At 45.1% G+C, this 17387-nt stretch overlaps 1 protein-coding gene across 8 annotated transcripts in view; it reads left to right on the top strand.

Moving 5' to 3' along the window:
* Kcnq1 (potassium voltage-gated channel subfamily Q member 1) overlaps nucleotides 1-17387 on the top strand; it is a 318938-nt gene that overhangs the window by 234150 nt on the left and 67401 nt on the right. For all 8 annotated transcript variants that reach the window (XM_005064141.4, XM_040751016.1, XM_040751022.1 and 5 more), the window contains one exon: nucleotides 15872-15947. In XM_005064141.4, the coding sequence (XP_005064198.1) occupies nucleotides 15872-15947 (76 nt within the window). The remainder of the gene's footprint in view (nucleotides 1-15871; nucleotides 15948-17387) is intronic.

Below are 17387 nucleotides of genomic sequence, written 5' to 3'. Positions count from 1 at the left end.
ATTCATCCAGGATTTTCCGCCCATCCAGAAAGTCTGGGTCAGAAGTCCCAGCTTTGCCAGTCCTGCACAACTTCAGGGATTTAATGTTCTAGGGCTCTAGTGCTCTGGGCTCCTGAGTCCCTCTCCAGAAGACCCAGAGAGATAACTCCTGAATTCTTCTAGTTTAACTCCTGTCTTTTCCCCTCCTGCTTATAACCCAAATGGCTGCAGAGGCCCTGATTGGTCCCAGGTTGCTGTGTGGTTCACAAGGAAATATGCACAAATCACTTCTCTAGATGTAGCCCATGTAATTCTTCTTAGACATTAGGAGTTTTCTCTCCCTTGTTTTAATCAACAAGTCCCCAATAAGCCATTTCAGTGAGGCCATTACCAACGGCCCCTAATCTCCCGGGGCTGCTGAGCGAAATGGGATCTCTCGGCTCTTTCGCTGAAAACGCTTTTCTTGTTTTCTTTCTCCAATGTGTTGGAAACCGGCCAACTCGCCAGTTCCATTAACTTAATGAGGGCTGACAGTCTGCAACAAACGTCCTCATAATCTCCCCAGGACTGGAGCAGGGTCCTCCCCAGTGCTTGTTCAGACCCCAACCTTCCTGGTTTCTCCCCAGGATTGAAATGGGTCCTCTCCAGTGCCCGCCCACACCCCAACCTTGCCAGCTTTTCACCTCTGTCCACAAGTTCCTCCTGGTACAAACCTAGACAAAGACGTGTCTTTTTTTGCCATTCCTACCCAGCAGCTCCACACAGGTTCCCCTAGACTTTCAGGCCATCACTGTACCTTGGGGCACTAGCACCCCTGTCTCCCAGTGGATTTAGAGCCATTGTGTGAGTCTCAGAGCTACCAGCATGTCTTGCCCTTGACACTCCTTCCTCCCAGGATATTTCTTTGCCAACATGTAAGCTTTATCTGTTCTTTTCTTTCTGGGTTTTCTAGCTCCTGAGACACCCAAAAATCAAAGAATTTACTGGAACCATCTGAGTCCCAGAGTAGCAATGGGTTTGGAGTTTTTCTAGAGGGCAGGAAGTTTCCCTCTTCACCCTATCCCACAGAAGCAAAAGGTGCCATCTCTGGGAGATGGCCCAGGCCAGCAAAGTAAAGGGAGAGCTGAGCTGATACCCAAAGTAGACATCCATCCCATCCCAGCAAGCCCCTCTCCTGATGTGAAAACATGAGCCTCATTAGTGCCAAGAGCTGTGGGGTGGGGCTGAAGACTCACCTGCACACCCAGTGGTCCAGACTCTGAGCCAGGTCAACAGCTCCCCATCAACCAACCACTCTTTCTATTGTTTGTTCATTTGGATTTTTGTAACAAGGTCTTACTGTGGGGCCTTGGCTTGTTTGGAACTCACTATGTAGACAAGGCTGGCCTCAAAGTTGTGGCAATTCTCCTGCCTTAGTCTCCCAAGTGCTGAGATTACAGGAGTGTGCCAGCAAGCCTAACCATTCCCCTCCTTTCACAAGGCACATATGTCACAAAACCAGGTTGCTGTTCTGAGATATGTGGTTGTCCTCGATGGGCACTCCTTAAGTGTCACTCTTCCTCTTTACTATGGCTTGAACAAAAGCAGGCACAAGGATTGACAATGCTATGTGCCTGTACATCTGTGGACGTTACCACTCAGAGCTTAGCATCTCTGAACCTCCAGTCTGTCTGCAAAAGGAGCCTTTCAGGAACACCCCACGGATCAGCATGAGGATGGGGTATGCTCACAAATGATGTTTGGTATGGCTGTGCTGCCTGATATTGGTTTCTGGGTAGCTTGTGTTCGCTTATGGTTTTATGTGGACCTATTGGAATAGTAACTACACAGAGTCTCCTCAAGCCACATTGCTAAACAAGCCTCCTTTCCCTGGACCAACGTGCCTGAACTGCTCACAGCTTTCATCTCCCACAGCTTTCATCTCCCACCTTACATTCAGCTCACCCTCTCCTACCCTAGTGGTGTCAGTCTCCTTGGATGAACAATTTCTCCACTCTTCCTAATCTTTTGAAATACCCCCCCAAAAAATCTGTCATTGTATGACTACAGTCATCTCCTTTGTCTTCAGCTTCAATTCCTGCCTCCTTAGTTATTCCAACTATGGTCAGAAAATATGAAATGGAAAATTCTAGAAATAAACAATGCATGTTTTTAATTGCTTGTCATTCAGTAGTGTTATGAGATTCATGCCATCTCACTCCGTCCCACCTGGGATATGAGTCAGACCCCTGTCCACCATATCCACACAGTTTATGCTACCTACCCATTAGCCACTTAGTAACTAACCATCTCAGTCATCAGGTCTGTTATCTAGGTGTCACAAGGCTTGCCTTTAAATTCTTATTTTACTTAATAGTAAAACATAATATAAAATAGTAGAGATAGATAGATAGATAGACAGACAGACAGACAGACAGACAGACAGACAGATAGACCAGTCATGGTGCTGGCCATTCATATATGCCAAAGGCAGGCCATAAAGTATACTCTTTGAATGAAAAGAAGAAAGTTCCTAAGTTAACATGGAAAGAAAACAGTTGCATGCTGGGCTGCCAAGACCAATGAGAAGAACAAATCTGTATGATTGTAAAGAAGGAAAAAGAAGACAGCGCTAATTGTGTTGTCTCTCCTCTAGCTACACGACTCAGAACTGCTCGTGGCCTTGGGTATCTGCTTGACATCTCGGAGCTTGTTTCTTGTAGGTAAAGTGAACTGCCATATCCACAGAAGTGCTTGGTTCATGCCCATCACACAGGACAGACTGCTAGCGTGTCAGGCAGGGGCCCCATGCACGTAGCCTGGCCCCCACTCTCCTCTCCAGACTGGATCACTCCTGGCTGTCCTATTTGTCTCCAAATTTTGCCTTTCATCCCCTTGACTTATCTAGCAAAGGCAGCCTACTCTGGTCTATGTGTCCCCACTAATGGTCAGGTCCCTGCCTGGTTGGTTAAGTTCCTTAGGAAGCCCTTCCACACCAAGGACAATGCTGGTGGCATGGGATGGAGTTTATTTGGGGTTTTCTTCTGGTCTTAGGACTACTATGGAGGGTGGGTCCTACTATATTCTGCCCTCTTCACCCCCAGGACACATAGGCTCCATCTGAGGCCCATAGCATAGGCCATGGGTTTCTGCAGAGGCACTTTTCTGTAAAACCCCTTCTTCACACATCAACACTCACCTCTGTGGTAGACTTGTGTGACATCATCATCCCCAGGCCTGAGAGGCCTCTGAGGAACAATCAGGCCTCCCCATCCTTCTTGTACCACAAGACAGTCCTCTGTAGTTTGGGGGTCAAGCTTTATTGTGCTGCACTATACAGAATGAAGTACACTTATGTTCACCTCCATGATGCTCAACTGAGGTGATTTGGACCAAGGGGAGTTGATATGAATTCACCAAACTCACTTAGGTAAGGGGGAACTAGCAACTGTATTACCTGTTCAGGGAGGTGTGGTCCCTGAGGGTCCTAGGAATATTATAGTGTCTGCTATTTGAGACAAAACCCCTTAAACTGGGAAATATATGAGTGGGAGTGTATCATTCTGCGTCTAGGAAGTACCACTCAAGTGCTTCTTCATGAGGGCTCTGTATGTTGCACAGAGGGCAGCTTCTGTGAATCTTCACATGACTGAGGAGAAGAGTGAACAGGTTCCTTGGACAGTAGTGACTATGGTGGCAATGATGGTTTCTTCCCTTCCTCCTCCTCTGATTTTTTTTTTGAGATAGGGTTTCATGTATGCCAGACTGGTCTCAAACTCACTATGTAATTGAGGATGACTTTGAACTTCTGATCCTCCTATCTCTACCTCCTAAGTAGTGAAATTATAGATGTGCGTCACCCGGCTTATGCCAGGGATGAAACCAAGGATTTGGTGCCTGCTAAGCAAGAACTTGTCAGAGCCACATCCCCAGCCCTTCAGGCTTCTTTAAAAAGAATACTAATCCCATTCATGCAGCTCTGCCCTCGTGACCTAATCCCTTCCCTGAGACTCCACTTTCCAATGCCATCACACTGGGAATGCATCATCCATGCATGAGACTTACAGACAGATTGCAGTATAACCACCCAGATCATAACATTCAAACTTGGCTTCCTCAAGTTCATGTCCTTTTCACATGCTCACACAGTCACTGAATCCCCAGAGCCCTCAAGATCTTATCCTATTCCAGTATGGACACAAGGGTCTCCAGTGTCCAAAATGAGTGAGTCCAGGGTCAGACTCATCCTGAGGCAAATTGGTCTCCAGAGCTATTAGCCTGTGAAATCACAAAGGCCGTGAGCTTCCAAATTACTTCAGTGGGGCCAGCCTGAAGAAGACATCTCATTGCAAAAGGAAGAAATAAACAAGAAGAAAAGAATGGCAGGTCTCAAGTACATCCAAACCCCAAGAGGACAGATAGCACTAACTGGGAAGAGCTGAGAATCATTAGTCTTTGTCCCACTTTCTGGGAGCACTGAGCCAAGACTCCATGTAGTAGTGACACTGTGACTTGACTGGATGTATCCCATGTTATCCAGGCTGGAGTTCAATGCTGATGGCTTTGCCACTCTGGGTTTCAGAAACAAGCCGGTATCCCCATGGATGGACTAGAAATTTCTCTTGTTGCCCCACCCTGCAGAAGTTCTGCCTCAGCTCTGTAGTTCTTTGGGGTATCTTCTGAGTGGAGCCAGCTCTGCCCTCGGTATCTATACCTGATAGAAATGGCCCATGAAGGCCACCAAGATTTACCATTCCCTGGAGAGGTAGTCACTGTGCCACCACTTTACTTGACCACTGAAGCCCCAGCTGGGGGCATCCCAGGGACCCTGAACTAGAACTCAGGAGCAGAGGCTTGAGACGTAAGGGATGAGGTGGTCCTGAAGCTCCCTGAAATGTCTCTGTGGTCTCTACGTGACCTGATGAGCAGGACCAGTTCCCCTTCTGTAACACCACGTTCTGACCTGCTCCCCTTCTGCTTTCTCACGAGCACACCTTCTTTTTCTTTCTTTTCCATTTGGCTGGTTCATTTGAAAGGGTCTTACTGTGTATCTTGCTGTGTAGTCCTGGCTGGCCTGGTAGTCCTGGCTCACTTGAATTCTAGGAAGTATTTCTGTCTCAACCTCCTGAATGCTGAGACTACAAGAGTGTGCCACCATGTCTGGAGTCATTTCATTTTCTTCTTCCTTCTGGTAGCTGAGTCTTATCCAGGTCGGTACATTTCACTTTCCTTGTGATTGTCCCTGGCTTGTGACTCTCCTTTCACTCTGTACTATAAACAACCAAGAGAAGCTAGGTGGCCCATGAACACTTTGCTGAAGGATATCCTCTGCGAAATAGCCTTGGTAATTTCTCAGAAGAGCCATCCTATACAGACACTAAGGCCTTGGGACACAATCCCACCAGGTTCTTTGCTACCTCATAGCTCTATGTTTCCACCAAGCCCTCACCAGAATGTCCTTTCCTGTCCCTATTCCTACCAGCAACCCAGCTGTAGCTCTTTGCCCATCCCCAGGAAGTCTCTAAAGCTCTGGTCTTCTGAGGCCACACCCAGGCCATCCTCAGTCTCTCTTCATGTGCTTCAGAATCCTTCTGGCCCCTGCCTGTTCCTTCTTCCAACATTGCCACCATATCTTTCATCAGTGCCCCATACTCAGTGTCAAGTTCAGTACTAGCCTTAGATTGGGTGATTTACAATCAATAAAGGTTTACTATACACAGTCCTAAAGACTGAGAGATCCAGAATCTAGGCTCTGACAGATTCAGTGTCTAGTAAGGACTATGTCTGCCTCATAGATAGTGTCTTCTGTGTGTCCTGTGGCAGATGGCAGAAGGGCAAAAAGAGATAACTAAAACCCCTCAGGCTTCTTGTATAAGATCATTAACCTTATTCATGTGGGTGCCCCTCTCATGACCTAATGTCCTCCCAAAGGCCCCACCACAGTATCCTTGGAGATGAAGTTTTAGTGTATGCAGACACTCAGACCCAAGAGCCTTGACTCTTGGGAAACAGAATTGCCCTCCTCTTTCAGCTCTGGGACAGTTGAAATGGGTGACCTTTGCATTGCAGCCACCTGCCCCCTGAGACCCTGCAGAATGTTAGTGCCAAACAAGAATGTCTGCTATGACTGGCCTGGGCGGGGGCCCAGCAAGGGGTGGCTCACATTGATGGCTGATATGGAAATAATTTGACAAAGATACAAGAACCACCCGTTGAACACTGTATGTGATGAGACATCACTTAGACCTGCCAAGGGAGTCAAAATTCACTGACACTGGGCTGTGGGCTACCCTGAGAATGCGGATGTCATCCGGTGTAGTAGGGAGCTACAGCAAGGTTTACAGTGTTGGGCGGGGGAATCACAGGAGCTTATGTCCAGTGGAGGCATCCCCTGTGATCCACAGTCTGGGGATTGGGTAGAAGGGGTAAGGATGAGTTGCTGTGCCCAAAGAGAGGAATGAGACCAACTTCAGTGCTCCTTGGGTGTTTGCCAGGGTTCCTGCTAGGACATCCTGAAAAGGGGGATCTCTCCACTTTCCAGAACCTCCCTATCTCTCTAGCTGAGCTTTCTGCAGACACTCCTGCTTCAACGCCCATCTCAGTGCACACATCAGCATGATCACACTCTGCAGCCATCACCACTAACTAACCTTAAAGCGTTTCATCACCCTCAAAATCCACCTTCACCCATCAGCAGTCACTCCCTAACCCCCTGCCTACAGAACCACTAATCTCGAATTTCTACAATGTGCTATTCTGAGCATTTCATAGAACTGGAGGTCTATAGCATGGGGGCTATCGTGGGTGGCTTCTTTTACCTAGCACAATGCCCTGTAGGTTTATCCATTTTGTGATAAGTGTCAACATGTCAACACTCTTAGTTTGTATAGCTGCATGATATTCAGTTGTATGAACAAACCATTTCTGTCTATTGATGGATTTTTGGCTCTACTCTGAGAAATACTACTATGACGCTCACATTGGAGTTGTTTCTTGAATATATGTCTTCATTTCTCCAGATTCATATGTAGAGGTGGGGTTTTTATGTTAAACATTTTGAGGAACCACCAGCATGCTTCCACTACAGCAGAGGAATCACATTTCCTGGTCAGTGAGTGTATAGCCACCACTTTGAAAATGTGGCATCCCCTCTGAGGCGAAGGAGTCACATAGCTGATGAGCAAGGGATGCCTGACTTTGCACTCACAGCAAACTCTGGTATTCAGAACTTGAAAAGGGAATGTGTGTCATAGCACTGTCCACAGGCCTGAGGCCTAGCACTAGCCACACCCTTGTCAGGAGGAGAGAGAATTAATAAACATGGATATTCATAACTAAGGAGAACATTTATACCAGCTCATGTGACTGAGCCAGTGACAGACAGCCACATAAGGAGCTCTAGGCAATGGAGTAATAATACCAAGGTAGGGCTGAAAAACCTTTGCTTAAGTTTATCTACTCATTTGTTTTGAGACAGGGTCTCACTCTCTAGCCCAGGCTGGCCTCACACTCACAGTAATCCTTCTGCCTCAGCTTCCAGAATGCTGGGATTCTGGAATGTGCAATCATGCCCAATTCTTTTATTTAATTGAATCACCAAAATTGTGCCTTCTAGGGACACATATAGATATGATAAAATACATATGAAAACAAAAACCAAGATATGAAGAACATAGGATTCAGATTGGTGGTGACTACAGCCAAGAATGAAAGTTCTTAAGACCACAATCATGGTTGACGAGGGGCCCTTCCCAATGACATATGCATGGAGCCCCACTTTTCACCCACTTTCAGGCCTTCCAGGGTGGTGGAAAAAGGATAGAGTCATATCTCCTCAGGCCAGGCCTGGAATGAAGGGTTTCAAGCAGCCTCCAGTTTGTCAAGCATTTTTCTCTAATAGCTCATGCTCCTTGGATCCATGAAGAAACCTTTACCTGGCCCAAGGCTATGCAGGCATTCAGTGGCCTTTCACAACCTGATCTCTCTATCTTCCTGTTCAAGGCCTGATAAACTAGCTTTGCAGCTGTGGTGCAGGAGGAATCACAGTATCTGTCTCTTATGGTGTTCAAGCACATCTACTGAGAACATTGGTTTCCTGCTGAGACAGAGCTTTGGTGATAAACTCAGAGGCCACATGTGTTTATGACATCTAAGGTCTTGCTCTGTCTGGTAGCCCTGCCCACCATGCAGCTTTACTGGGATTTTTCTTTGTGCTGTGGATATGTGATTTTGTGTGTGTGTGTGCGCGCGCGCGCGCGCGTACACGTGCTCATTTGTGTAATGCAGGCATGTAGGCCACAGTACACATATGGTGGTTAGAGGATGACCTCAGGTATTTGCCCTGCCTTCCACTTTGTACCATTCTCAGTTGCAGGCTGGCCTGCATGCAAGCTCCCAGGGATTCCCCATCTCTGCATCCTATCTCACTGTGCGAGCACTGGGATTACAAATGTGCACTACTCCACTTTGCTTTACATGGGTTCTGGAGATTCTACCTCATTCTTCCTGCTTGTATGACATGCACTTTACTCCTTGAGCCATTTCTCCAACCCTATGACCTTTGTTTGTTTGTTTGTTTGTTTGTTTGTTTAAGACAGGGTCTCATATAGCCCCAGGTGGCCTCAAGCTCTGTATTAGTCAAGGATGACCCTAAATTTCTGATCTTGTTTCCAACTCCTGAGTGCTGGGAATTACAGGGTGAGTCTCCATACATGGTTTATGTGAAATGAAACCAAGGGGCTTCACACATGCTCTGAAAGTGCTGTACCCATCAACCATCTCACTATGACTCTTGAACTCTGATTGTGTAAGTCTTCCACATTGTAGATGTTTTTTCAGAATTACCACAGTAGAGAGGTAAGGCTGTGAAAGGTCACTGAATGCCAGCATAGTTTTGGGTTACCAAAGGTGGTTGGTATTTTCATAAATATTTTAAGATCAGATTGTCAATTTCAAAAGGTAGAAAAATGATGAAAGTGATAGAAACTGGAATGAGAAATCTGTACCAAAGTTTAGAGAAAATCTTCTCATAACTAAGAAGAGATTTTGTTGTTGTTGTTGTTGTTGTTGTTATTGTTGCTTTTTTGTTTGAGATAGGGTCTCACTGTATTTCGCTGGCTGTCCTGGAACCCATCATATAGTCCAGAATGGCTTTGAGCTCACAGAGATCTGCCTGCCTCTGCCTCCCAAATGCTGGGATTAAAGGTGTGTGTCACTATGCACAGCTACCTTTTTAATGTTTTTTTTTATTTGTATGAGTGTTCTGCCAGCATGTATGTATTTGTACCATATGTATGCAGTACCGTCAAGACCAGAATAAGTCTTCAGAGCCCCTGGGACTGGCGCTACAGATAGTTGTGAGATGTCATGTGGGTGTTAAGAATCAAACCCATATCCTCTAGACGAGCAATCCAATGCTCTTTATCACAGAGCCATCTCCCTAGCCTCACAGATAACATGTTATAGCCTCCATGAATTCAAGTCACCTTCAGCTCTCACTGGTGATCAGCGCTTGTCTGCCTGTAGGCCTCACCTGTGAGTAATTTAAATAGATGTATTAACTTTGACACTATTACAGTTAGTGTCTTTATTCTGTGGTCTAAGTATTTGTTGCTAGCAGATAAAAGATAATGGATTGTTAGTTTTCAACTTTTAGTAAAACCAGGTTTGCCCCCTCTTCCAATCTTCATTTCTTGGCCCCCAAATTTCTGGGATTACAGACATGAGCGGCCATGTCCATGCCCAGCAATGGCAGGGTTCTGCTAAATTAATTTTTAATTCATTTTTTGGGGGGAAGGCTTTTTGGTTTTGGTTTTGTTGTTTAGTTTTGTTTTGGTTTTTTGTTTTTGTTTTGTTTTCAGGCAGGGTCTCTCTATGTAGCCCTGGCTGTCCTGGACTCACTGTGTAGACTAGGCTGCCCTTGAACTCACAGAGATCCACCTGTTTCTGCCTCTCAAGTACTTTATTCTACTGTTAAATTACATTTTATTTGTATGGAAAGTGAGCCTGCTACAGCATGCATGTGGAGGTCAGAAGACACATTGTGGGAATCAGTCTCTTCTTCCAAGAATTGGGTTCTGGCTTGGTAGCAAGTCCTTTCACCCAGTGAACCATTTTGCTAGGTCAGTCCTTCTGCCATTTCTCACCTTAATGCACAGGCTGGGGTTTTATGGACACTGTTATAAAATATGGGACATGCCATCTCAGGAACAAAGTGATTTCTACATTATCATTAAACATGATGTGTGCTTAGTGTTAGGATTTTTTTGTTTCAATTTTCATTTTTGTTCTTTTTTTAAATTGTGTTTCCTACTTTGCTAGGAGTTATGTTTTTAATTAGGACTAGGCCTTGAACTTTATCAAGTGCTTTTCTGCATCTTTTGAGTTGATTATATGTTTTTCCTTGTTATGTTGATGTGGTGAGCTCTGTTGATTGATTTTCATATGTTAAGCCAGCCTTGCATAACTGGATTAAGCCACACTGATGCTGCATCTTGACATGAGCCCTGGATCTCACCAGCTGCTGGTTTTTAGAGGCTGCCTCCACATCCAGGACAGACATTACCCTTGAATTTTCTTTTAGAAATATCTTTGTCAGATTTGGGTACCAAGGTCAGGCTGCCTCATAAAAGCCCTGTAAGAAGCTTTTTATATAGCTGTGAAGTCCTTCCTCACGTGTTGGGAAGAACTCACTGGTGAAGTCTTCTAGACCAATTTCTTTGTAGAAAGATCGTTAAAATTCCAAGTGAAATTCCACTAACAGGGCAGTTTGTATTTATTTCTTCTTTTCTTAAAACATGTTTTGATGAGTTAATTTGTCTATATATATTATCAAAATTGTTTTTGTTCATATTATCCTCTGAATAGATTTTTTTATGCCTCTAACTCCACAGTGGTGTTCATTTTTTAGCTCCCAACATTGGTGATTTGTGATTCCTCCTCACCCCGTCCCATCTATCTTGCTAAAAGTTTTATCAATTTTATTAGTCTCTTTGGAAAGCCAAATGTTAGCTTTGCTGATTTTCTTTAATGCAACATTCATTTTTTATTTCATCAACTTACGACCTTATCTTTATTATCGCTTCTACTTCTTTCAGGTTTAAATTTGTTTTGTATTTTGTTTTTTGGTTAGTTTTTTTTTTAACTTGAGCTGGATCTCAGCCTCCCCTCTAGCAAACACATTTAAGGCCATATATTATCTTCCCCTCAGTGACCATATTTCAATGTACCTCCAACATTTGTTTAACGATATTTTTGGAGACACAATTTTTAAAATTTTATCACATTTATTTATATGTGTACATATGGGAGTGCATTACCATGGTCCATATGTGGAGATCAGAGGACAACATTTGAGAATTAGTTTTTCTCCTTCTACCATGCAAGTCTCAGGGATCAAACTCGGGTCTTCAGGCTTGGCAGCAAGCACCCTTACCCACCGAGCCATCTTGTTGTTTTCTCTTTTTGATTTTTGTTGTTTGGTTTGGTTTTTTGGGTTTTTTTTTTTTTGTTTTTTTGTTTTTTTGTTTGGTTTTTCAAGATAGGGTTTCTCTGTGTAGCTTTGGAGCCTGTCCTGGAACTCACTATGTAGACCAAGACCAGCATCTTGCTAAGTAACCTAGGTTGGCCTCAAACTTGTGATTTTCAAGACTTGGCTTCCTGAGTTGCTGAGTTTAGAAGTGTACACCACACACTCAATTTTTAGCTATAACTTTTGATACATTTTCATTATTTGGTTTAGAGTTATTTTCTAATTCATTTAAGATTCTTTTTCTTTGACCTTGGGTTACTTAGATCATTTAACTTCCAAAACACTTGGGGATTTCCTAGTAATATCTTTGATTTGTAGTTTAATTTTATTGTGGTCATGCAAAACATGATTTAATTTCTTTGAAATTTGTTGAAACTTGCTTTTAAAACCTAGCACTTGGTAACCTTGTAAATACTTATATATGCTGGCCTTCAATGGTGTGGTTTTGTCATATCTGTTAGGGTAGACTGACACTCAGATTGTTCATATTTGTCTCTGTTGATGCTTTGGAATCCTTTGAATCCATAAGCAAGATGATATGTTCAAATCTCCCATTATGGTCGTAGATTTTCTTTTACCATTTTGTTCTCCTAGTTGGCTTTTCATGTTTTAAGGTTATATTTGTAGGTGCATACAGACTTGGAATTGATCTTTTCCTGACGTACCAACACTTTTTCACATAGGAGTGGGTGGAAACCCTGGACAACCTTGGATGCCATTCTTCATGTGCTGTGCACTTTTGGGGGGGGACAGGATCACTCACTGGCCTGGAACTTGCCAAATGGGCTGGGATGACCGGCCTATGAGCCCCAGAGATCTTCCTGTCTCTGCTCTCCAGCCATAGGATTGCAAGCACAAACTACTATACCTGGTTTTTGTTTGTTTGTTTGTTTGTTTTTAATGCAGGTTCTAGGGAAGGAACTCAGGTTCTTGCTTGTAAGACAAGCACTTTACCAGCTAGCCCTGAGCTGATAATTTGTAACCCTGAAATCTTTGTCTGACTCTGCAGTGTCTGGTGCTGGTTTGCAGATGCCTGTGTTTAGAGGGCTATGCTAGGATGCCCATTTCTCTCCCTCTTCCTTTCAGTCTCTCTTTGTTATGCTTTTAGTGAGTCCATGTCACTGTTTTTAATCCTGACTGACAATCCTGATCTATTTAATGGAATATCAATTCACTTAAATGCACATTCTCTACCATCTTATTCTTGCCCATTTTTTTTACTATTTTTCTTCTTTCTTTTTTTAACTACATTACCACCTATTGCATTCTTAATTCCCAGTATTGTATTGCCCTTTCTTTCTTCTACTCATGATTTATTTATATTTAATTAATTAATTTTAGAGGGAATCATAGAATGAGGTTGAGACAGCATCTCAGGTAACCCAGGCCGGCCTTAAACCTCTATGTAGCCAAGGATGACCTTGAACCTCCTGCCTCCACCTCCCAAGTGCTGGAATGACAGGCATGTGCTGCTGTGCCTGACTTTTATAGAATTTCTTTTTCAGTATTTGGAGATAACTTTTATCATCTGATGAAATCCCTCATCTTTTCATCTGTTTTCCTGACTCTATCCATCACAGTTATCTTAAAGTTCTCATCTAGAAAGTCTGATGCAAACCACAGCTATCTATCTACCAATGACTCTGTAGGTCAGACTCTGGGCTGCTCTGCTGGGTGCACTCCTGGGGGCAGAACACTCACTTGGTGGCTGAGCAGTGTCAGCCTCACATGCCTGAAGCTGTCAGCTGTCATCCGAACCCTTCAACTCTCCTCCTTCACTCAGCTTTTCCAGCAGGCTAGCTCATACTTGTCCAGGAGGCAGACGTTTTCTGAGAGGGTAAAAGTGAACTCTGCAGGTCTTTTGAGGCCGAAGCTTACAACACATAGCCTGCTTCCACTGTGGTGGAAACAGACTCGGATCTTTGATGGCAGGAACAAAGAGGGATTTTCAGCTATCTTTAATGCTACTATTTTCTTACTCCTCCCTAAAACAAAGTTCTTTCTCCCTCCAACACACTTAGAGGTCTCACTAATTACAGACACCACCACATGTCCCAGCCTTCAGTCATCTGCCTTTTTTGTTTTCTGGTTCTAAAATCAATGCCAAATATTATATATACAAGGTTGATGTCACAATGTCCCATCTCTGAATTCTAAAATAACTTACTTTTTTCTTTCCTTCCTTCTTCCCTTCCTTCCTTTCTCTTTTCTCCTCAGTGCCAGGAATTGGAGCCAGTTCATGCTGAGTAAGCATTGTACCATTGATCTTTGTTCTTAGTACCACCTCCCACTTTTTGAGACTGGGTTTCATTATGTTGTCCCAATTGGCCTAAAACTCACTGTATAGTCCAGGCAAGCCTCCAAGTCACAGAGATCGCCCTGCCTCTGCTTCCTGAGTACTGGGATTAAAGGTGTGTGCCAACGCACCCAGCTCCCCATCCTTTTTTTTTAATTTTTAGAACATTTTGTTTATTTATTTTATGTAGAGGGGTGTTTTGCCTGTGTGTGTGTGTGTGTGTGTGTGTGTGTGTGTGTGTGTGGTATGTGCGCAGCATGTGTGTCCTTAGAGTTCAGAAGAGGGTATTGGATCCCCTGGAACTAGAGTTAGAGATAGTTATAAGGTGCCATGTGGGTGCTGGGAACTGAACCCAGTACTTCTGGAAGTACAAACATCCAGTATTCTTAACTGCTGATTCATCTCTTCAGGCAGGATCTCACTAAGTTGCTCAGGTTGGCCTTGAACTCTGTTACCCAGGAAGGGTCTGAACTTATGATTCTTCTGCCTCAGCCTTCTAAATATCTGGGATTATTTGTCCAGCTTCTAATTTCTTTATCAGCTATTACTGAGCAGTAAACCATAAGCAAATGTGGTTTAACAGTTACTTGTCTTGCTCACAGCTCCATGGGTCAGGAGCTTGGACTCAGCTCTGCTGGAAGGTGGCTCTGTGGTTGTGTTGGGGATGACTCAGGCAGCAGCAGGTACCAGCAGCTTGCTTAGGCTGGGTGGTCCAAGATGGCTCGGTCACATGTCTACAATCAGTGCTGGCTGATAGCTGGGCACCTCCACTCACCTCCCTGCAACCACCCCCACCACAATCCCAACACCTGTGGTTTCCACACATGGTGAGCTGCCCAGGACTCTATAGTCACATTAGGTCACGAGGTCAGCTCAAATTCAAACAGAGCAAAAACAACTATCTCCTGAGGCCGAGAGAGCCTTTAGCAGTTGAGATTGCAGAATGCGACACACCTGCAGATCTCTATCTAGGATCCGTTTTTCCCTTATTTTTCAACTTTTATATATGAACAAAACAAAAACAAGCAAACAAAAAAAGCCCCAGAAGTTCCAAGATATCTCTGTACAGATGAGTAGATTTTCTTCCAATATGAACAAGAAATCTGGACTAGTTTGGGCTTGAGGTTTTGCAGGGACCTCAACCAAATTTTTGGCTGTTTCCTAGGGCCCCATCCTAGAATGGTCTGAAGCCCAAGCGTGCTGTCCTCAGTGGCAAGAGCCTGCTGGCTTCTCTGCTTTATTTTTACTCCCTCCCAGCAGCCACTATTGCTCTGTGAGAACCCACAGCTATTTCCAAGGGGGGAACTGTGTGAAAAAAGATACCCTGATAGCCTTTGTTCTCTGGAATCCTGTCACTTGTATCCTGGTGGCTCTGTAGCCCAGGCTCCACTGTTTTCCTCCCAGCCCAGGAAGCCCCACCATCCCATCTGGTGTAGACATTTCCCACACTTCTCTGAGAAGGAAGCACAGCCTGGAGGGTAGGCTGGCTTCCTCTTGCCTCTTGTTTTCTGGGCTTGGGGCCTTCAAGTCTAGCTTTCCCAGAGGCTCCCAGCAGCTCTCTGTTGCCAATGCGGTTTAGTCTGACTGGTCAAATTTGAGCTTCACAGACTCTACCGGCTTCTCCATTGCCCTGATGCCTTCCAGTCTTATTTCTGTGCACATAGATGCCTGGTCACGGGCCTGCTTTCTCTGGTGATGTTTCTAAAGGGATCTTTCTAGAAGGAGCTTTAGACGTAAGCCAGTGAAGAACCCTGAGCAGTCATGGTTGAGGTCCTACCCCCTCCAAGGGTATTCCCTGACTCTGCTGTTAGAGTTGCAACCCTTGCAAACCAGGGTTACAAACACCCACTCCAGTTCCAAAATACAAGCAGGGAAAGGGTCCTTCTCCCCATCTGTGGTGAGACAACCTTCCCTTTCCCCTTTAGAAATCCCTAGCCTCTGGCTTCTCTAGATACAGGGCAAGCCCTGGATAGGATGTTCTCCTTGTTCCTGGAGAGACCATTCATGTTTGGTCAAGGTGCCTTTGGCATGTGTTGAAGGGTTAACAACATAAAACCTGTTCACACTCTGATCCCCCTCCTCCACAGGCTGCGGGAGCATCATCGGGCCACCATCAAGGTGATCAGGCGTATGCAGTACTTTGTAGCCAAGAAGAAATTCCAGGTGAGATAATGTCCAGTGCAAATGACCCCAAAAAGACTACAGTGGTAGTATGCCCTCATCCTTAGATGCCATGATGCTGTGACAGCAGGCTCCTTCAAGGACACTGTACCCAGCCCTGGCCCAGGGACTCTTTGCCCTCCATCCTGATTGATAGAAGGAACTGCATGGCCTCACTTCTTCTGTGCAAGGTTGTGAAGTGACAACTTGGCAATGTCACCTGGACAAGAATTGACATCTGTCCTTAGCCAGCCTGGAGTTTTCTGTATCCCACTTACTGTACCTACACTGCATCCTGCATAGTGAACAGTTGCTCCTGAGCTGGCAAGACTGCAACTCTGGGAATCATTCACCATCAGCACACCTCCAGAGTTGTTCTCCTGAGGCCCTGAGTCCAGGGCTCTCTGGGAATAAGGTGGCAGACTGTTCCTCCTCTACTGTGGGACAGTTGTGAGCAGAAGCCATGGGAGGGACAGATCCTTACTCCTCACTTTAAGAACATGTCAATAGCAGCAAAGGGTAGAGGACATTCTCTTACCACAGGCTCCTTGTCCCTGGGCACAGAAGGCTGGGAAAACCCACCTTAGTCTCCAAGGAAAATCTTAGTGGTAGCTCTGTGTCTTTTTATAGGTCACACCTTCCACACCATGCCATAGGATTGACACAGGCTCCTAATGTCCCCTCAGCACAGCCCCACCCCAGCCATAAAGCAGCCAAAACCTCCATATTCTGTGAGAGGTAGGGGCTAAAAAAATTCTCAACCCAGGTTATCTTTGTTGTATTGAGAGGAGCTTTGGGTGACATGAGTTTCACTTGTTGTAGTCCTCAGCGCCTCAACCGTTACTAGTCCAGCCTAGAATAGCCCTTTGAGCTAGCCCCTGACCCTCCTGCCAAGCTTCTTACACTAATGAGAACAGCATGTGACTCCTAACCCTAGGTACTCACTGCCACCCTGGAGGGATCCTGTGCACATTCAATGGTACCATGGTGGCATTCTGCTGCCCCCTTGTTACCCTGCACCCCCTGGTACTGCCACAACTCAAGTAGACCAAGTTATGCCCAAGTTCCCATCACAACTAGGGACTTCATGTTGTCAAAAGAAAAAAGGATCACACACAGCAGGGGCCAAATCCAGAAGTCACCTGGCAATGTACTAGAAGGGCCTGAAGGCCCGAGGGAGATGGTACCTGTGCTTCTCCTCCTACTTGGAAGTCATGTGCCCTACAGCTTCACTGCCGAGGTGCCAAAGAAGAGTGGAAGATGAGACAACCTCCCGTAAAACCAGCTCTTCCCAGGTTGGCAAGGAGCCACAAGAACCCCATGGGGAGTCACATCTTGACAAGATAGTCTCTCGGGAGCAAAGGAGGGGCTAGGGTGTGACAATCTTACTTGGAAGCAGTGTAGCATAAATTGCTAGTGTTTAAAGGGTCATGAGAAATTGCT

Source organism: Mesocricetus auratus, unplaced genomic scaffold (genome assembly GCF_017639785.1).
Source record: "Mesocricetus auratus isolate SY011 unplaced genomic scaffold, BCM_Maur_2.0 Super-Scaffold_4256, whole genome shotgun sequence".
In the NCBI taxonomy this organism is placed as follows: domain Eukaryota; kingdom Metazoa; phylum Chordata; class Mammalia; order Rodentia; family Cricetidae; genus Mesocricetus; species Mesocricetus auratus.
This window is presented reverse-complemented; position numbering and strand designations above follow the sequence as displayed.